The sequence below is a fragment of the Nomascus leucogenys genome, chromosome 6 (genome assembly GCF_006542625.1).
Source record: "Nomascus leucogenys isolate Asia chromosome 6, Asia_NLE_v1, whole genome shotgun sequence".
Lineage (NCBI taxonomy): Eukaryota > Metazoa > Chordata > Mammalia > Primates > Hylobatidae > Nomascus > Nomascus leucogenys.
The window spans coordinates 96,902,343-96,924,265 of NC_044386.1; the positions used below are offsets into that span (position 1 = coordinate 96,902,343).

Sequence of the window (21,923 nt, forward strand, 5' to 3'; positions counted from 1 at the left end):
TTCAGTGGAGATAGAGTTTCCCCATGTTGACCAGGCTGGTCTCGAAATTCTTACCTCAAGTGATCTGCCTGCCTTGGCCCTCCAAAGTGCTGGGATTACAGGTGTGAACCACCGTGCCAGCCCACAGTAGCTTTAATATAACTAGGTTTAAAAAAAGAAAAACGTAGTACCAAATACATAATTTGCCCAGTGGTGAATTATACCATTTTATATATATTTGGAGAAGTAGAGTACTACAATTAGTATTTAGATATTTTTGTCCTTGTTTATTTATGTTTCTCTTGTCTGAAATAAGAATTCTTGTATCCATGAAACATTAACTGATAGGGCTGTGTATATTTGTAAAATTATGAAGTAAAAATGCTATGTACCTTACATCTTATTTAAAGGGCCAAGAAAAAAGGCTGTGGTGAAACATCAGTGGTACCTCAGTCCTTTTCGTTTCTTTAGTTTTTTTCAGAGGTGATTCAATCTTTTGATTTAACTGGTAACTCAACATACAAAGACTTCTGACTATAAAATGTACATCTAGGCCGGATGCAGTGGCTCACACCTATAATCCCAGCACTTTGGGAGGCTGAGGCGAATGGATCACCTGAGGTCAGGAGTTCGAGACCAGCCTGATCAACATGGCAAAACCCCATCTCTACTGAAAATACAAAAATTAGCTGGGTGTGGTGGCGCATGCCTGTAATCCCAGCTACTTGGAAGACTAAGGCAGGAGAATCACTTGAACCTGGGAGGTGGAGGTTGCGGTGAGCTGAGATAGCGCCATTGCACTACAGCCTGGGTGAGAAGAGCAAAACTCTACCTCAAAAAAAAAAATTAAAATAAAATATACGTCTAAAGGAACAAATTGTCAAGCCAAAGACCTCGTGTTCATTTCAGATATATTATACTTACTGAAATTTTTCTGAGACTTAGATATTAATTTAATATTCCATATGCTGTCTGCTATGGGAAATAAGCTAGTCTTTGAAAGTTATCAATGAGCAACTCCCATTGTGAGTTATTTTTAATTTCTGCTACAACTTGTTTCTTCTTTTGCCTGGTGCACGTGACACCATCTTACTCTAATCTGACAACATCTGCCTCCCTGCCACAATGCTGCATGTGCTGCTGTATTTCCCATTTGGATACTCTCCTGTCAGGAATCAGGACCTGATAGTTGTCTGTGGGACAGTCATATGCATATGAAGGTCAAAGCTGAGTGATCATGGCACCTCTTATTCTCATACATTGAGATTAGCACAAAAATAGCCCTTTAGTGCAACATTTTGTAGTGTGATACGTAAAAGAGGTTGCAAGTGAAGCATCTGGAGTTCCTCGAAAATTGCATTGCTGTCATTTGTATAATGCCTACAACAGATATGGAGAGCTTTGAATATCCAGGGCCAAATTGCAACTCTTAATCCTGTTTTGTTTGTTGTTGTTTATTTTTGTTGTTGTTGGGTTATTTTGGGAGATGGTTATTGTTTGGTTTTTGGTTTTTTATTTTGTTTTGTTTTGTAGCAACGAAGTAAACGAGGAGGTTGGTCCAAAGGAAGAAAGAGGAAGAAACCTCTTCGAGACAGCAATGCACCCAAATCCCCCCTTACAGGATATGTTCGGTTCATGAATGAGCGTCGAGAACAACTTCGAGCAAAGAGACCAGAAGTCCCATTTCCAGAAATCACAAGGATGTTAGGCAATGAATGGAGTAAACTGCCTCCTGAGGAAAAACAGGTAATTGTTCCTATTCCTGACCCTTTGTTTGGTTTTGATTATATCTCAGAAATAACTTATCTAAGAAAAGCAAAGAGGATGGACAGTTGATTCTGCAATTTTGTCACAGTGCCTAGGAGACCAGAATAGCAGGGTCCATCATAGCAATTTTCTCTAGCTTAGTGATTTTTAAACTATTTGCTAGAGGGGTGTGAGCAGGAAAGGAGTCTAGGACTCCCCTCAACCAAAGCAGCACCATTTTTTATATGCTGAGTTCACATAAGATTTTTTAAAGTGGTTCAGTATTAAGAAATCTGTCAATAAAATGTATTCCACTGAGTTAAATGAAAAGTTGTGAATTAAGTGAGAAAAAGTCACTTGACACAATTCCGCAGTTCACATAAGATTTTTAAGAAAAAATGTTACTGCTTTAATACATTTTTTTAACTAGAGTTTTGGCAAATTAACCTGCTATTGAAAATAAAGCAAGAACAACTTGAATTCTTTCTGCTCTAAGACAGAAACTAACCTGATTGGCAAACTGAAATGAATCCGTTTGTTAGAGAGATTTGAAAGGAATTAAGGACAAGATAGCCATGAGCTGGTTCAAGTACCACTAAAGCTGAGCAGTGGTCATGATTGTGGGAGCTGCTTTGGGTTAAAAGTTCCCAGCATTCCCAGCATCTGAAAGATATCTGTATTTCTTTAATGTCTTAAACTCTTTTATGACTTACACTTTTTAAAAAGGATTCCAGACACACTAAAACCAAATTGAGAAATACTCTCCTGGGAATTAATTGAATTCAGAAATTTTCAAAGAGATCAGATTCAGTTGCAACTTTTGAAGCTCTGTGTTTGTGGTAGCAAGCTAGTAGAAAGCAGTGAATATCATCCATTGTTTTGGCGCTACTGTATAAAAGGATAGTGGGCTGTACATACTATGTTATTCTTTTCTTTTTTATTTTTCTTTATTTTAAAATTAATGTGTGCTCATTATTTAGATCCTTTTCAGAGAATACAGAAATGTATAAACAAAAATGTAAAAATAACCGCTTATTTCTTGGGATAACCACTATTACATAGGACAAAGGTTTTGTGTTTGTTTTTGTTTTTTTAACTTTTTTTGGAAATAATTTCAAATACACAAAAAGTTACAAACATAAAACTAATACAAAGAACATCCCAACACTCTTTACCCAGATTCACCTATTGTTAACACATTTTATTCCATTTCTCCATTTGCATATGCGCTTATATGCTCAGTCTTTCTTATACTTTTGCATGCTCAGTCTTTCTCTCTCTCTCTCTCTCTCTGTCAGACACACACACACACACACACACACTTGCATGTGTACACCCAGACACACACAAAATTTTGTTTTAATCATGTGAGGATAAATTATATATATTGTAGCCCTTTACCCCCCAGGATATTTCAGTGTGTATGTCAAAGAATATTTTCTTATATAACCATAGTGTAGTCATCAATTTCATAATTTTTCATTAACAGTGCTTTAATCTGTCATCCATATGTTGACTGAATGTCATTTCTTTATAACATTTTTCCCTTCCAAAACAGGTTCCAGTCTAGGGTCAGGTTTTGTGTTTAGTGGTCAAGTTTCTTTAGCCTAAACTGGGATATTTCCATAGTTTTTCTTTTTCTTTTATAACATTTATATTTTTTTAAAATACAGTTCCCTTCTGCTTCCCCTGCTGCTTTTACCTTTAACAGAACATTGCGCATTGTGTATTTTTCAGATGTTTCCTTGTGATTAGATTGAAGTTGCGCATTTTTGGTGGGATTACTTGCATGGGTGGTGGTGTGTACTCAATATTATCACATATGCAGGCACACAATGTCCTTTTGTTTCTCACTAGTAATGTTAATTTTGCTTACTTGGTACATTATTTAAATTCTCCTTTGTCATTAATAGGTAATCTCTGGGGAGACGATTTAAGAACATGCAAATAGCCTGTTTTACCCTAGATTTAGCATCCATTGATTATTTTTGCCTGATTTAATCTTTATCATTATGGTTGCAACGTGATGATTTTTCCAACTCCAGCACTGCCTTCACATTTACCAATTAGCCTTCAGCATTCTAATCTAAGCAAGATCTCAGCTTACTGCAACCTTGACCTCCTGGGCTCAAGCACCCCTCCCACCTTAGCCTCCTGAGTAGCACACACCACCAAACCTGGCTAATTATTTTATGTTTTGTAGAGATGGGATCTCACTTTGTTGCCTAGGCTGGACTCAAACATCTGGGCTCAAGCAGTCCTCCTCTTGCCTGGGCCTCCCAACATCCTGTGATTACAGATATGAGCCACCATGCCTGACGCCCTACCCCCATTTATTTATTTGTTTGTTTGTTTGTTTATTTATTTTTTGAGATGGAGTCTTGCTCTGTCGCCCAAGCTGGAGTGCAGTGGCACAATCTCGGCTCATTGCAACCTCCACCTCCCAGGTTCAAGCAATTCTCTAGCCTCAGCTTCCCAAGTAGCTGGGACTACAGGCGTGCACCATCACGCCCAGCTAATTTTTGTATTTTTAGTAGAGATGGGGGTTTCAGCATGTTGACCAGTCTGGTCTTAAACTCCTGACCTCAAGTGATCCACCCACCTCGGCCTCCCAAAGTGTTGGGATTACAGGCGTGACCACCACGCTCAGCCTCTACCTCCATTTATTGTATTTGTATGGTAACAAATCATTGGTATTGTGTCTGTTATAAATCATACTAATAATAATATGAAGCTTTTTCTACTAGTTTATAATTTATTACTGTACTTAATTATTTCGGTGCTTAAATTGTACCAGATTTGGCCAGTTGAGTATCCCCTACATCTGGCTCTTACGCAGGACAAGGTGTTTAACATAATTTCTGAGTGTGTTTTCTGTTCATTTAGAAGCAGTATTTTTATACTTTCTTATACTTCATTTTGATGAATGAAAAGGGCAAAGCATTAAACAAAATAATCCTGGTAGATCAATGAACTTTGTTTAAATAATTAATAGCACAAAGCAATCAAAGCATGTAGATATAGGTTCTCTCAGAGTAGTCCATTTTTAGGTCCATAGGATGAGGTCATTATTTTTATGTTCTTTGTGTCTCCCAGCTTCATTGCTCCAATCTCCTGGCTCTTAAAGTGCCAATTGATGTATGACATCATCCCCTCAAAATGGGCTGGAGACAGTGAAACAAAGTAATATTCTATTCCTTCCCCTGGGAAGACTAAGTGTGCCTATGTGGTGTGCAGATCTCATGAGGATGACTCTAGTGGCCATGTAGAGTTCTATCTATAGAGTTAGAAGAATAATCATCATGAATTTTTTATAAGAATGATCTCAATAGAACTTGTCTTCATTAGGTTAGAAAAGGCAATAAATATTCTAAAAACTCTTAATGACCTATTTACTTTTATAATTAAGAGGTTATATTTTAGTCTATTCATACAACTCTTGTTTTTCTGATTCTTTTTTAAGGCATATTCCCTATATTCTTTTCTTCCCATGTTCTAATTGTCCTGTTTTCTTCAAATAGGTAATTTAATTTTATTTAAATAGGATCTCATTTTCTTGAAAATAATTCTGTATTTCTTTCTTAGCGCTACCTTGATGAAGCAGACAGAGATAAGGAGCGTTACATGAAGGAACTGGAACAGTATCAGAAAACAGAGGCCTACAAGGTCTTCAGTAGGAAAACCCAGGACCGTCAGAAAGGCAAATCTCATAGACAAGGTATCAAAACCAGAACCAAATGTATTTGTAGTTTGTTGTGGGTGATGGAGTGTCATAAAGCCAACTGTTAAGAGTGGTAACTATAAAAGATGTGTTTCTGTTTTCTCTCCACTATCCAGTATTCACTTACAAGCATTATCTTGAAATTTTATTAAAATCACATGGCTCTCATTTAGAAATTTCAACTGGGTTTCCGTGTCTATTATCAATGATTTTGACTTGTCCTCCAAGACCCCTGTTAGTTGCCTGCCCTTCTTTTCCTGATTCCCAGTTTAGGCATTTCTCTGCCTATAAGCAAGCCTATCTACAAAATTGTATCAGTAACTTGCCTTTAACACTTCTAAGCCTTTCATGTGTCATTTTTGAAGCACCATCCACAACTAGCCTATTTGCCGTTAGCCATTGCATCTTCTCTATACTTGGGCATCTAGCCTGCTAAAATTATAGATGTTGTATAAGTAGTCTTTGCTTTGTGTCTTCTGTCCACTCTTCCACCCTTTTCTCCCTAAAGTTAAGAACCGTGTCTGCTGTTTCTCTTATGCCTAATTATGAATTTTGTAGGTATGGGTTTCCCTTACTTTTGTTGGCTGACCGATTAATAAAGCCTTAAGGAAAAATATCATATGTTATGAGAATCTACATATACAAGCAGGTTTTATAGTTTGGCACAGTCATATACTTGGGTTTTTTTTATTGCTTTCTTTTTAAATGTAATGTTCTCTTATTCTTTTATATTTTTAGATGCAGCCCGGCAGGCCACTCATGATCATGAGGTAATTAGCCATCTGTCTACATATCATATATATGTATTTATAATAATGTTGCTTTTTGAAATGCTATTGGATTTTTTTTTAATGAATGGCAAAGTATTTCCTATCTCATAATTCAGATTAAATGAGATATTTTAGCTTGGGGGTTCTTAGCATATGGCAGACACTTAGGTTGTGTGTCTGTCATTGAACTACAGCCCCTAACCTCAATCCTTTCCTGTGATCTAAGAATTTTATTGGCTTTAAATGCCAAAGATGGCTGGAATTTGGAATGAAGTATAGAAATGAGGGCTAGCTGAAAGCTATAACTTGACCATAGTTTATCATCACCAAATACTTAAATCTGACTCTCAGAAAAGTTATTATTTAAAGAATCCAGCATTTGCTTAAAACGAACTGTTCAACTACAATGTCAATAGAGCACAAGCGACAGTATCTCAGGTTTGTTTTTTGCTTTGTTTTGTTTTTTGTTTTTTTGAGATAGAGTCTCACTCTGTCGCCCAGGCTGGAGTGCAGTGGCACAATCTCGGCTCACCACAACCTCCGCCTCCCGGGTTCAAGCGATTGTCCTGCCTCAGCCTCCCGAGTAGCTGGGACTACAGGCTCATGCCATCATACCCAGCTAATTTTCTGTATTTTTAGTAGAGATGGGGTTTCATCATATGAGCCAGGATGGTCTCGATCTCCTGACCTCATGATCCACCCGCCTTGGCCTCCCAAAGTGCTGGGATTACAGGCATGAGCCACCACGCCCGGCCCAGTATCTCAGTTCTTACATCTCCTTTCCTCTTCCCTCACTTCACTAGCACATGTTTGTATACTGGCTTCTTTCCTCCCACTTGGTTCAGCCCCATTGATAAGATTTAGGCCTGTGTTTCTGTGTGTGTGTGGGATTTAGGTGTGTGTGTTATTTCAAATTCTGTTTCCTCCTTCAAACTTTTCTTGTTTCCTCCAACTTCCTTTAACCCTCATGGCTCTCTATACTTCTGTTATGTGCTTAGCTGATCTGCCCTTGGGGTTTTGAGGTAATTCAAGGGCTCACACTCTTTGGTTGTAATCTCTTTGTAGACATACACAGTCTAGTTTCCATCTTTATATCCAATCCCATAATAACCTTGCCTTGAGAAGGTATTCCATAAATGATTATTTTTGTACAAGAATCTATTCAAAGTTGACCTGAAATTGAACAAAAAGAATTTTCTGATGTACTCTTTTACATGTGTTTGGTTTTTCACTAAATCAAGGAAATGTTGGTTACCTTAAAACATAGAGGAAAAATTCAGATTCACAGGTCAAATAGATGTTATTACCATCTATGAATTATAAAGTGAGAAGCATAGTAAATATTTATATTTTATTCTAAAGATAAATCCTATATAAATGTAATTATATATGACATTCTATGCTCTAATTAGGAAGAAATGTTATGTTGTTTTGCTGGAGAAACTTTGTACGTATTCTTTATATTTTAAATCATAATAATATTGCAAACTTTTCATATTAGCAGACATTTGTATAATTACTTCTCTCTTTCTTTGCCTGTGTGCCCAGCTATCAATATCATGAAATTTCTGTGCTTCTTTTTTTCTCTATTTTATAGCTTCTCTATCCTTAACAGTTACCAAAGAGAATTTGGACAGTAATCTGAAACATTAGATCTCACATTTTCTGGTCAGTCATCTGAATAGGTGTCAGTCATCTGACTCATTTCATCACTATGAATTTTGCTGGCCAAACTATATGTGGCATTTTTGTCTTCAGTAAACTTGATAGTTGCAGTCAGAAAAGATGTAGATTTAGTCTGTATCATAGAACCTGCTGCTGATGATTTGAGAAGTGAAGGTGTTTATTCTGATACATTAGTATGATATGAATTTCTGTAATTTCTGTGATTTGTGAAAAGAAGTGAGTCTCTATGTATTTCCCTGTTACAGGATTAGACACATGTTAAACCAAACAAAAAAAAGGAGTGAGTAGATGGAGAGCCAGTAGTTGTTTCTTAAAAGGTTATACAGTAGGTTCTGTAAATCCATGTGTTGGTATGCCCACAGCAGGATAAAGCTCCTTTAGTAAGCGTGTTGACCCAATTAATGTCCCCTCATCCATTTTTAGTTTTCACTGAATAATATGTTTCCTAAATTAGATAATTTTAGAACAATTGCAATATAGAAGAACTGATTTGAAAGTTTTAAAACTGTTTTTAAACACTGTTACCCAGTAATTTTCTTACATATAACTTCTTAGTATAATAGAAGTTCAGAAAAATAGCACTATGGGTGAAAAGCAGCCACAGAAGGAGCCCATGGAAAGGAGTAATTGAATCAGGACTTAAAAATGACCTAGGTTTTGTGGGCATCTCAGGGTGGGTAAATGGCTCAAGCAGAGTATGAGTTAAGTTTTTAATAAAAGAGCAAATATCTTGCAGTGTCTAAAGACCATAGATCCTAAATACATACTTATTTCCCTTTCTTATCCTATGAGGAGTAAAACACTGAGACTCAGTGATCCTCTCAACTGACCACCTCATTTTGCCAGTGAGGAAAGTGACTTGCCTAAGACAGTATATAGAATGGAAAGAATTTACCCAGAATCACTTACTGAATTAAATTGGAGGCAGAATTGTGACAGAAACCCAGGCCTTCTGTGTCATAGTCTAGCATTCTTGACAGCACAGTGCCATGCTACATAGCATAAACTACAGTGTTGAAAGTAAAAATAGGCCTCATTGCCCGAGATGTCAGCAAAATGTGTTGCCAGTTAAGTAAACTATTTGGTTTGTGTATAGTAAAGAAACCTGTTGTATTCCTAAATGAAACTTGGATCCCTAAGTCATTGTTACCAAGGCAGGTACTGGAGAGGGCATATTAGAGCTAAAGAAATGCCGACCTGAAAGCCATTCTGCATAGCAGTGGGGCACTTCAGGCTGGTACACAGTGTTAAGAGCATTTCCCAAAGTAGAAGTCTCGAGAGAAGCACATATCACACTCTTTGAAATTCTGGCCCTGAGCCTAGATCACAGCAAAATAGGTTCAGTTCGAAAGGGCCTCTTTTCTCTTAACCTCCACTCAATATATAGAATGGAAAACCAAAGTGAAGAATATTCTTGCTCCTCTCAAATCGAAAGGCAGCCCACTAGACCCAAGAGTTAGCTAGTATTACTCTCAAGAAAGTGTCTATATCTCATGTGAAAACTAAGATAGAAACAATAATTTTGTTTCTCCTTTAATTTATGAGAAATGACAGAATGACAATCAGCCTGAACAAATTAGACCCTTTCACTGAAAGGGTAATCAAATCCTTATGATTTTAATCCCTTGAGCTATCCTTGGAGCAGCTTAAGTACACCCAAGCCCCCAGGAGGATCCTCTCCATGCCATGAAATGTGCTCAGTAATGGAAGAGCGCTGATGGTTTTTATTACCACTCTTCCATTAAGTAGAATTTCTCTGTTACCTTTCAGAGACTGAACAGTTTAATTGCTTTAATGTTTCTTATTTTGTGCTCTGAGAATCTGTACCAAGGGGCAGTGTGTTAATGCACCTATGTGGTGCTGTCCTCTGCCCTTACATAATTAGCTTGATTTGGACTGCTCTGGCAAAGAAGAGAAAAGATTACCAGTCTGAGGAGAGTCAAGACCTTGGAGAGGGATCTTTGTACCATGGTAATGGGAGCTAAGCATCTCCACTTTACCCATCTAACTGGCAGATATTGAGACGTATAGCTAGGTAACTGATCTCATGTAACTGCAGTTAAGTTGGAGACTGAATAAGATAGGATGATAATGTCCTAAGTCTTTATGCTAAGTCATCTGTGGACTTATGTTTGTATCTGTTATGCCTTGTGCATGTTGGGATTATGTGTCATAAGTTTTGTTTTCCTGCAGCAGCCCAGTAACAGTTAAAGCATATGGGAAGCCAGCAAATTTGAGAGAAAGCCACTGCGAAATATGGCTAAGATTCCCTCTGGAACCAGCCTTTGTTGTTCATACATTAGTTTCCATTGAAATCCCCTAGGAACTGGCTCAAGGTGGAGCTTTGCATGTTGAAACTTGGGACTTTCGATTGATAATTTTGTTGTTTATTTTCAAATTGTTCTGGGAAACTTTGCTTTCTTTTGTTAGGAAGAAAAATACAAGTAGAAATTAAGTGCTCTGAAATTACATAACTTTTCAGTGTCTTTCTTGCTCAGCTGCCATTGGCAGGTGGGTTCACACAGCCCAGCCTCCTTACTAGGCAGCCACCATTATGAAAACAGGAGCTCGGGTGTCAGATTTCCCTCGTAAGCTGTGAACTGCTTAGCTTTTCTACTGGGCACCAAGTCATTTTTGCGTTCAAAGATTTAAAAAACTAGTGGAGGCTGGGCACAGTGGCTCAAGCCTGTAATCCCAGCACTTTGGGAGGCCAAGGCAGGTGGATCACCTGAGGTCAGGAGTTCAAGACCAGCCTGGCCAACATGGCGAAACCCCGTCTCTACTAAAAAAAAAACAGAAAATTAGCCAGGCGTGGTGGTGGGCACCTGTAATCCCAGTGACTCGGGAGGCTGAGGCAGAGAATTGCTTGAACCCGGGAGACAGAGGTTGCAGTGAGCTGAGATCGTGCCATGGTACTCTACCCTGGGCAACAGAGAGAGACTCCATCTCGGGGAAAAAAAAAAAAGCTAGTGGTTACAAGAGTAGGAAAGATACATTCTGTCTAGCTTTAAACAATTGTTTATAGGAATGGAATCTAGGTATTATGTTTGCGTGTTTTTCATGTTATAAAGGTCCTGGGATCTTAAGATTTCACTAGCAGTTTCTTCATTTCTCACTTCCTGCCATTTTACCACCTTTGTTATGGAAAATTTTGAACACTATGCCAAGACACTTAATATTCACAATGCTTTCAACTTCAAATTCATTTTAGAAATGACAGCCAAAGCATCTTGAGATAAAGATCATTGTGGAATATATTTTGCAATGATCTTGTGAGGCTTTTTTAATTTTAATGGCTTATTGGTGAATTAATTTTAGGCTTTGTTATTCTTTTGTATCTCACATAATCCTTTGCTTTCTAATTTTTAGAGCCTGGTTATTTCTGATTTCTCGGTCTCATATGTTTGTTTGTTTGTTTATTTTTCCTGTGTCTAAAGAAAATCTAAAAGACCCCAAAGATGGGCTGCCTCTCATAAGTAAATAGAAGTACCAATGGAATATCATAATTATTGCTCATAGCAGTTACATTTCTGCTTAAAATTCTTATTGTCCACTCTGCAAATTTATATTGCATAATCTTATCTCAGGGAGCATTTTACATGCATAACTAACAAGAGTGACTGAAAAAAACACTCTTTCTCAATTCCCACTACAATCACTTTCACAACTGTATACTGTTGACTATTCAAAACACAAGGCTAAGAAATGGCTTCAAATTCTCCATTAGGGAAATTTACGTAACTTTGTTTTAAGGTTTCTAATTGCACAGTAGTTGTATACCTGAGAGAAGTGAATACCTGCTTAAGCTCTATGAAAGTTGGATTCCAGTCAAAAGATGAATACATTTCCCTCACAGACTCACCTGGACTGATTCCTGCTCACCCTATTCTTTCTTTAAAGAAGACATGATCATTGTCTTCAGGCACTATTATTTAATTTAGCTTCTATTAAGAATTAACTGTTTTGTTCCTCTTGATTCACAGAAAGAAACAGAGGTAAAGGAACGGTCTGTTTTTGACATCCCTATATTTACAGAGGAATTCTTGAACCATAGCAAAGGTGATTACTGAAGTTTCTTTTTGTGTTTCTCAGATTTTTGACAGGGGACTTAGTTCTCAGAAGAAATTCATTGCTCAAAAGCAATGGTAGTGTTATCCCTCCTTAGGACTACTCAAAGACCAGTGAAGGAAAGCTAGGGCATTGTTGTCAAAGCTTCTTTGGTCTCTGGATGAAAGGAAATAAATGCAAATCACAAATTCACTTGTCTTCAGACTCTTAGCCTGGAACCCCTTGTACAAATAGAAACTTACATGGGAGTCCAAAATATAAAATAAGTAAGAGCAAATCTGATCCCATTGTAGTAAAGATGGGTACCTACAGCTGTGCTTGGCCAGTCTCCCAGGATCCCCCTGCAAAACCCCTCAGGCTTCTCATTGTACAATTTAAAAAGCAAAAACTAACAAACAAAAAAATACTGGGAATTGAAACTGTTTGTTGCAATCTTATGTATGGAATGTGACTAGCTGTAAGAATTAAAATAGCTCTGGGGAGTCAGGCGTTTCATTGCTGAAATTGCTATCTGGAATGCCATAATGAGAATAGGGAGATGAGGTGGGGTAGCTAAATTAGAGGCAGCTAAGCAGAACTACCCTGTAAGAGTCATTGGGACTCCTCAGAGACTCCTTCTGGTGCTGCATGTGTTCTGTGGGATGTATGTCCTCAGCTCGGGAAGCAGAGCTCCGCCAGCTTCGCAAATCCAACATGGAGTTTGAGGAGAGGAATGCAGCCCTGCAAAAGCACGTGGAGAGCATGCGCACGGCAGTGGAGAAGCTGGAGGTGGATGTGATCCAGGAGCGGAGCCGCAACACAGTCTTACAGCAGCACCTGGAGACCCTGCGGCAGGTGCTGACCAGCAGCTTTGCCAGCATGCCCTTGCCTGGTAAGTCCTCCTGCCTGAGAACTGTCAGTGACAGGGGTGTGCGTGTTGTGGGGAGCGGAGTGCTGTTTATGTTAGTACTGGTGTGGAGAGATTGAAATCTCCTCCAGAGGAAAATTAATTAAACTACATTTTTTTCTCCTCTGGATATAATAGAATGTCAGTATTGGCTAAAATCATCCAATGTTTCAGGCTCTCTGGTCATTCAAATTTTTGTCCATTTATATATTAATATCTATTTTCCCCTCTTTTAAGCTTAATTTGCTATTCAGAACACTGGAAACTGAGTAGTAAATCTTGAGAGTGCTTCTTCTTATGTATGTTTGCTTTTTAGTTGTTTTTGTTTTAACGAGAAGGAAGGGAAAATGAACACTGGTATTTCTTATATACTCTTTCATTTTGAGGATAGTCATAGCAGAAAGCTGAGAAAGTCTAACCTTCTGTTACATGCAGCTATTCATATATACTATACAGCAATTATATAGCCCATCTGTTTATTTAGAGTATGTGGACTAATCTCATTTCTTTGAGATCTAAAAGTCTCTCCTCTAAAATTAAAAGCATGTCTGTGGAGCAGACCACATTAGAATCACTATTTCTTTGAAATTTTGTTTTATGGTAAAACTGGATAGAGAGGATTTTCTTACTTTCTTCTTATCTCACTTCAGGAAGTGGAGAGACACCTACAGTGGACACCATTGACTCATATATGAACAGACTGCACAGTATTATTTTAGCTAATCCCCAAGACAATGAAAACTTCATAGCTACAGTTCGAGAAGTTGTGAACAGACTTGATCGTTAGGGAATGGTGAGTGCTCACTGATAAATATGTATATGCCAGCACATCATCAAAAATAAGATGTCATCAGACTTTATCAATACTACTAAAACCCTGGGATTACATTGGATGAACAAGTTGGAGACTTGGTTAAGATTCCTGTTGCATGGTTGTTAAATGTAGTAAATAATATTAGAAAACAGAATCACTGTAGTCCCAACTACTTGGTAGGCTGAGGTGGGAGGATTGTTTGAGCCCAGCAGTTCAAGTCCAGAGAGATCCTGTCTCTAAAAATAAAAGAAAACAGACTCAAGACAGTTTTTTCTCATGCTTGCTTCAGAATGGTTTAATGGGAAGAGCATGGTTTTTGTGGCTCGACCTCATGTCTAGCTTTGTCACTTATTAGTTGTATTCTTGGGCATTAGTTTCCCAAAAGGTTTTGAAAAGTGAAAACCTTAGAAGAAATCATCCCCAAAACAGCACTCAGAACAAAATAAATATAACTTAATTTTTAATCTTCCTTTTCTCTGGAAAGTACTAATGATAATTTAGAAGTAGTCAGTGAGACATTGTATGTATGTGAGCCTACATAAGTAGGAAGCTTTTATATTCACCACTCAATAACACAGTGACTGTTGTCTGTTAAATGTTGAGGTGGACTCACCATACAAACAGGTAACTCCCTGGTTTTGATAGATTAAAAAATAAACTCTTCAGCCAGATGCAATGGCTCACACCTGTAAGCCTAGCAGTTTGGGAGGTCAAGGCAGGCAGATCGCTGGAGTCCAGGAGTTCAAGACCAGTCTGGGCAACATGACAAAACCCCATATCTACAAAGAATAGAAAAAATTAGCCAGGCATGGTGGCATGCGGTTGTGGTCCCAGCTACTTGGGAGGCTGAAGTGGGAGGATCACTTGGGCTCGGGAGGTCAAGGCGAGGCTGCAGTGAGCCATTATCACACCACTGCACGCCAGCCTGGGTGACAGAGCAAGACACTGTCTCAAAAATTTTTTTAAACTCTTGGTGGGGCACAGTGGCTCACGCCTGTAGTCCTAGCACTTTGGGAGGTTGAGGCAGTATTGCCTGAGCCCAGGAGTTCAAGACCAGCTTGGGCAAAATAGTGAGACCCCTGCTTTAAAAAAAATGAAAAAAATTAGCTGAGCATGATGGCACACACCTATAGTCCTAGCTACTCAGGAGGCCGAGGCAGGAGGATCACTTAAGCCCGGGAGTTCAGGTTTCAGTAAGCTAGGGTCACACTAGTGTATTCTAGCCAGGGTAACAGAGCAAGACTCTGTCTCAAAAAAAATAAAAATAAAAATATAAAATTCTCAATAAGCAAAAAGAGAGAAAATAAGTTTTTAAAAAATATGTTCAATAAATGAGCAGTAGTGTGTATTCTTTTTTTTTTTTTTTTTTCCAGAAGGGATCTACCTTTGACACTTTTTGGTACTAATGGTCATTTCTCAAATGGAATTGGTATTTGTTCATTCGAATTCCTAGAGATAGGATACCCCTTTACTATGCCATCCCACAAAATTGGCATCCCTTTGCTTTATTGGTTAAGTTATTCCATGCCTGCAGACATATAAACTGTGTGGAAATTTTAAGATAGGACTCTACAATGAGGTGGCCATATATGGATACTAAAATAAGAGTCAACAGCAGGATATGTTCCTTAGAATGGTCATGGGTTTGAATCTTTATTCGTCCTGTGAGTACATGAGCACACTCATATACATAATTTATATTCTGGTTTGGTTTGGACTTTGAGCAACATATATAAAGATAAATGCCTAGTAGAGACAAAGGCAGAAGTCTTTATACTTCTTGGTGATGCCCTTGGATGGTAACTGTACAAGGCAATGCATTATATTTTAGCCTCAGCCATGCTCTGACAGGGAAAGGATTACCATCCTTCTAGTGAGTAGCCAGATGGAACGGACCGTACTTCTTAGAGATGGCTGGACTCCCTGCAGAATAAAGAAGTGGCATTACTGCTGCTGCTTATGAAGGGAACAGCTTGTAAATCTAGGCCTGGGATTTTCAGGAGCTCATCATCCTTCCCATTTTTGTACAGTGTTTTCAATTAGCACTCTTGTAGGCTTGAAAAGTGAGAGCTGGGAGAAACAGTGTGGAAGATTGTGAAAGAAAACATTAATTGATAACATCGTGTCTCTTCACATAGATATAGGGCAGCTAATTAAGTATTGACCCAAAAGTGGTTTTCCATTTTGAGCATTTTGCCAGTAAGACTCTCCTAAAGCTTTGTTCATCTCAAGAATATAAACTATATTATTTGTTTTCTGAGGAGTATTTGAAAACTTAGAATATTACTATTATCCTTGATTTTAACCTACAAATATTTTGCCCCTGAAAAAATAGCTAAAAGTGTGAACTGTTATATTACTACAGATTCTTACAGTCTAGCCATGCAAACATAACTAACAATAGATGGTTCCCCACACCCCCCAAAACTGTCAAAGGAAACAATTACAAAGACTGTGATTAATACTGGTTTGGCCTCATTATACAAATATGTACAGACAGCGAGGCTGATGTCCCCAGCACTCATGATGCAATTAATTACTCTGACAAGAGTTTGGCAAAGGTTTCATCCACTGTCAGGAGCCAGTGAGTGAAGGGAAGCTAATGGTCTACAAGTTTCAGAGGAGCATATTAGGGACCTTTAGAAATCTAACATTTTATATATGAAGAAACTGAATCCCAGAGAGGAGAAACATCTTGCTTGAAAATATCTGCGTAGATGAGTACAGAATCCAAGACTAGAACCACAGATATCTAAACTCTCTCATTCACTGGGTTTATAAAACATTGCTCTAAGGAAGAGGTGGATGGGGGAAGGGGAAAGCACTAAAAAGTCCTGAAATAGAGCATTAAGATACATAGGAAGTAAATAGAAAAAAATTACAATCCAGGAATTATAATGTTATAGAATTTTAGCTCATTTTAAAATTATTTTGATAAATATACAGTGGAAGAATTACCCTACCTGTCACCTTTCTTGTGGCTGAGTAGTACCTAGAGACAAGTGGAGCTAGGAGGAAGCCATGGGGGTGATTTTAAGTTGAAAGGTGACTACCTTATAAAAACTACTAAAATGCTTATGTTGCCTGATTTCAATGATAATATTTGGCTGTTTGAGTTTAGGGGAAAAAAATCTTATGTGACTGTATTTTTATTAATATGAGAAATGTTCTTGATTATATGCACATAATACATCTCTATACATGCAGATATCCTTAGTTAACACTTGAAGAAAATTGGTTTTGATTGACCACACATTCTTCAGACTAAAGTAGGGTACTCATTTTCCCTCCTCAGGTTTGTCCCTGATATTTGCTTTTCTGTGTTTAGCTGATGATTTTCCTACCTCCCATTGTTGCTGAACTGGAGCAGGGCCATGTTTCTCATTGAAATGTTATGTAAAACATCTCAATGAGGTTGCCTGCTTGCAGCTTTATGAGTTCTTCAGTTTACATACACCCTGCACTCACTTTAACGCTTATGAAACCAAAGTATTTTTAAATCCATAGCGCTAACCCCTTCCATTCAATACTTACTTTCTTGGTGTTATTTTCCTTGTTTGTTTTTGTTTTTGTTTTGTTTTGTTTTCCTGATTCTACAGGTCTTAGAGCTCCAAGATGTTCCATAAGTGTTTTTACTTGTGAGGAATGAGAAGCCATCCATGGAAATTTGAACTGAGTGGGGGCAGAGAAAGAGTGCAGATCCCTTTGCTTGTGAAATAATTATCAGTGAGTGAAAGGCCGTCACCCCAGGAAGCCAAATGAGGGAGCAGCAACATGTATATGAGCTTCCTATGGAATTGTCCTTGTGTGAAGCTTTGAAGGTGTGCAGCCACTCTCCCAAGTCTTCAGGTTCCTACCATTTCCATTTCTGTTAAAGTGGATCTGCATATCTTCAGCTTACTAGGTGACCCTGATGCTGATATGTGCTGCTGCAGAAAGGAAGACTTTTCATTGTAATTTGCTTAGACCCTTTTATCAGTGGAGCTCCAGTTTTCTTACCTAGCTGTCACTTTTTTAAATGCCTCTGGGGGTTATTTTTGCTTTCCTTGGCCCCCACCAATTTATACGTCTCCGTTTTCTGACCTCTGGACTTTGTTGCTCAGCAAGGTTCTGAAGGAGAGTTTCTTGCATTGGACAGGCCCAATCTTCTCCCATCATTGCCCTGCTGCGACTCCAAAGAAAGGAGCTTCTTGCTGACGGTGCCCTGTGGAGCAAGGCTGTGTTTCCTACCCCACACAGTGCTCAGTGGGTGCCAGCCCTCAGTGTGGCTTTGTGATTGCTGCCCTAAAGGAGAATGCTCTTTCCTTTCTCAAGGTGGTACTGCCTGCTGTTTTCTAAGCATTGCTCCTGCACAGACATGGAGTCCCAGCCCCAGCAAGGCTCTTCTGTTCCCATCTGTTGGCAATGTCTTGTGGAGCATTTTTGCTGAGGAAAAGGTCACTTGTAAACAGAGGAGAAAGGGAAAGAGTACAAAGCCCTAAGTTTATTGTAAGTGAAAACTGAGGGAATTCCTGTCTTCTTTAGGAGTAATGATTCATAGATCTAGATAGGTGGAAATATCATTCAAAATAGTCACTTGAGCTCACAAAAAAAGCAAGGAAGAATTCTCATGTCCTTTATCTTCCTTCTGTAGCCATTAACTGCTGAATCCATGTGAAGAAGACAGGCTTCCCTTCCTTCTCCCTCCTTAGTGATTTTTTCTTTAACAGCATAAGTAAAGAGGACTTTCTGGTTCATTTTTGTTTGTTTTGTTTTGTTTTGTTTAGAGATGAGGTCTCGCTGTGTTGCCCAGGCTGGAGTGCGGTGGCTATTCACAGATGCTATCATAGCACACTACAGCCTCCAACTCTTGGGCTCAAGCATCACGCCTAGCAGTTTCTGGTTCCTTTAACAGCAAAAGGAAAGAGAGGTTCTGATTCTTACCTCAGGGTTTTTTTGGTTGTTCATTGTTTTTGTTTTTGTTTTGACACTCTAGAGCACAAGGCTAAAGGTTACAGCTGAGATCTTTGGAACCAAAGGCAGAGCAAGCAGAGCCCATTGTCTGGGCCCCACACCACTGCAGGCAGGTGGATAGAAGTGTGGCCCCTCATAGTATGCCCGTAAATCAGGGCATGGGGGGAACTACCTGTCATATTGCTACACCATCCTGTCTTCTCAGCATCTCCTTGCCTGTTTTCTTTATTAGTCCAAAGGAAAACAACAGCAACAAAATCTGTTTTTAAAATGTCTTATATGAACATACATCAAATATCCATGCACTGAAACCCACATACCATCACTTGGCAATTTTTTAGAATAAGACCCCATTATTATCTATTGCTATAAACCTAGCCAGCTCTCTTGCTCTTCTATATTTTCCCATTTCCCTGCCATCATCTGCTATTTCTGCCACTTCTCTTAGACTCCTTGTCTGCAAAGTCCAAGCCAGAACTCACTGTCTATGGCAGAAGGACATCCAGAGCCCATTCTCGAGGTTTGTTTTTTCCTTCTGCCAGATGCTTTCTGTCCTCCCTTCCTCCTCATATTTCTGTTTCTCATTTGTGTTCAGTTTTGTGCAGCATTGCTAGCACTGCTTTTGTGACCAGAAAAGGCCATAACATGGTCCAGGATCATCATTCTCCTGACTCTAGATGGGACACTTGACAGTGACTTGAAACATTTGCATATTCAGGAATATATGAGATCTCAAGAGAGCCTACAGTATGAAATAATTTTCATGAAATAAACAGCTTGCTTTTGAAATGCTGTCTTTCCCAGTAGCTACTCACCTGCCTCTGGTGGCTGGGATTCAGATGCCATAAAACTGTCAGTATCTATAGACCAGGTCTATGCCACCTCCTCTCTCCTCTGTGCTCAATGAGGAGGCAGTAAATGAACTTACAGGCTAGCACAATACCTAATTCATGTTTTCCAGTACACCTGTAGATATTACTGTACTTTTATGTTCTCAAGAAATAAGCTGTTGCCTATTCAGTGTTACAGATTTCTTTGTTTCTTTTTAATTAAAATACAAGGAGCAGCTGAGGAAAGGGAGACAAGGTATTTTATTTCTGACTGATTTTAGAAAAAACTTGTGTACATGTGTTTGGAACTGTTGAAATGCCAAGTTTTCTGTATAAGTGTTTTTGTAATTAAACTTTCAGATTTTCTTTGTTTTTTAAGAAGTTGATGTGCTCGTTTGACATTTGTCTCATTAAAACTTTTCTACGTTGAATTCACCTGTTTCAATTTTACTTGCTTTGTAACAAGTCCTACCTCTGGCCGGGCACGGTGGCTCACGCCTGTAATCCCAACACTTTGGAAGGCCAAGGCAGGCAGATCACGAGGTCAAGAGATCGTAGACCGTCCTGGCCAACCTGGTGAAACCCCGTCTCTACTAAAAATACAAAAATTAGCCGGGCATGGTGGTGCATGCCTGTAGTCCCAGCTACTCAGGAGGCTTAGGCAGGAGAATCACTTGAACTTGGGAGGCGAAGGTTGCAGTGAGCCGAGATCGTGCCACTGCACTCCAGCCTGGCAACAGAGCGAGACTCTGTCTCAAAAAAATAAAAAATAAATAAAAAAGTTCTGTTCTTCTTCTTAAAGACTTTGTCAACTCTACATTAATCATCACGTCTGTTATGCTTTTAAAACAGTAACACGTTCATTTTACTAATTGCTACTTCAAAATGTATCTTTACCTGTTTGAGAAGTCAGCTCTTTTAATGTATGCTGTAACAGTACAGTGAATTCTAATTCATTTTAATATAGCAGTAGTATTCTGGAGACAACTTAAAAGGATGTTTTTAAAGTCAGTGACTCTGATGTCCCCTTGATAGAAGATCATTTGATAGAAGAAAGGAGATGTGCTTAAATGCTCCCTTTTTTTTTTTTTTTTTTTTTTTTTTTGAGATGGAGTTTTGCTCTTGTTGCCCAGCCTGGAGTGCAGTGGCACGATCTCCGCTCACTGCAAACTCCGCCTTCCGGTTTCAAGCAATTCTCCTGCCTCAGCCTCCTGAGTAGCTGGGATTACAGGTGCACACCACCATGCCCGGCTAATTTTTGTATTTTTAGTAGAGACAGGATTTCACCATGTTGGCCAGGCTAATCTCGAACTCCTGACTTTGTGATCCGCCAGCCTCGGCCTCCCAAAGTGCTGGGATTACAAGCATGAGCCACCACGCCCGGCCAAATGCTTGCTTTTTGAAAATAACTAATCAAAATATTTTTAAAGGAAATTTGTCACCTATTTCTACTATGCTTTTAAAAATCCTAGGGGTGAGGCAACCTGGTTTCCAGAGCCTGCTGCTCTCCATGTAGCCAGTTGTGTGGCATTGGGCAAGTCTTGATTTGTTTCAACTCATTTCCTCTTCTGACGTAACACATGCCTCAGCTCTCCTGTACTATTGTAAGAAGGATAGAGTAAGGTAACAGAATCCACCTTGCCTTGGAGGACAGGAAGATAGGAAGTATCTGTTACATGATTGCCAGTAACTATCAGGGTATCTCAGTTAGGATTGAATTTGACTCTACATTAAGCAGAACTAGCAACAGCTTAAATAAGAAGTGTGTCTTTCTCGTAGAAAACTATGCCAAAGTTGGGCAGTTAAAGGCTAGTATGGAGGCTTCTGTCTGTACCACAACATGATCTTTCTCAAGGTCATCCTGTGGTCCAAAATAGCCACTTGACCATCAGCCATCACTTTGAAATTCCTGGCAGCATGAGGAAAAGAGGGCAAGGCCAAAATGAGCAAACCTAGCTGAGTCAGGGCCCTCTAAAGAGTCTTCCTGGAAATCGTATTCAACACTTTTTCACTTAATTTGGCCAGAACTCAATCATGTGACTATAGCTAGCTATAAAGGAGGCCAAGAGATGTCATTCTTGCATGGACGTTACTGTGCCCAACAATACAGGTTTTAGGAAGAAGGAGAAAATGAATATATAGTAGGCAACTAACATTAATTTCATAACTATGTGTGACTTCATTTATGCACTCTAAGCCCAACCCCACCATGCTAGTGAATGGAGTGCATTATCTTGCCTTTGTCTCTTGGCCATTTGAGAATGACCATGTACTTCTGTGATACTTTTTTCCCCCAGAGAGCCAGAAAGCCAAAAACTAGCTTCCGTCTGAGTTGCCATTTCCTGTTCCCGTCTAGCTCTTCCCCTACCCTGCAACAGCTGGTGGCCAGTCTTGTTTAGTAAAAATCAACATAAACAGGTGGTAATACTTCCCCTAGTCGTTTGTTCCCTTTCTCTAACTGCTCAGCATC

At 39.0% G+C, this 21,923-nt stretch overlaps 1 protein-coding gene across 5 annotated transcripts in view; it reads left to right on the plus strand.

Moving 5' to 3' along the window:
• Positions 1-21,923, plus strand: part of HMG20A (high mobility group 20A) — a 101,058-nt gene that overhangs the window by 46,261 nt on the left and 32,874 nt on the right. For 2 of the 5 annotated variants that reach the window (XM_012507471.2, XM_003275439.4), the window contains 7 exons: positions 1,513-1,725; positions 5,311-5,443; positions 6,185-6,216; positions 11,886-11,961; positions 12,626-12,841; positions 13,507-13,649; positions 17,270-19,884. In XM_012507471.2, the coding sequence (XP_012362925.1) occupies positions 1,513-1,725; positions 5,311-5,443; positions 6,185-6,216; positions 11,886-11,961; positions 12,626-12,841; positions 13,507-13,643 (807 nt within the window). In that variant the 3' untranslated portion in view covers positions 13,644-13,649; positions 17,270-19,884. Of the gene's footprint in view, positions 1-1,512; positions 1,726-5,310; positions 5,444-6,184; positions 6,217-11,885; positions 11,962-12,625; positions 12,842-13,506; positions 13,933-17,269; positions 19,885-21,923 lie in introns of those variants that run through there. The other 3 variants (XR_004030573.1, XM_030814856.1, XM_030814857.1) reach the window with 2 other exon arrangements.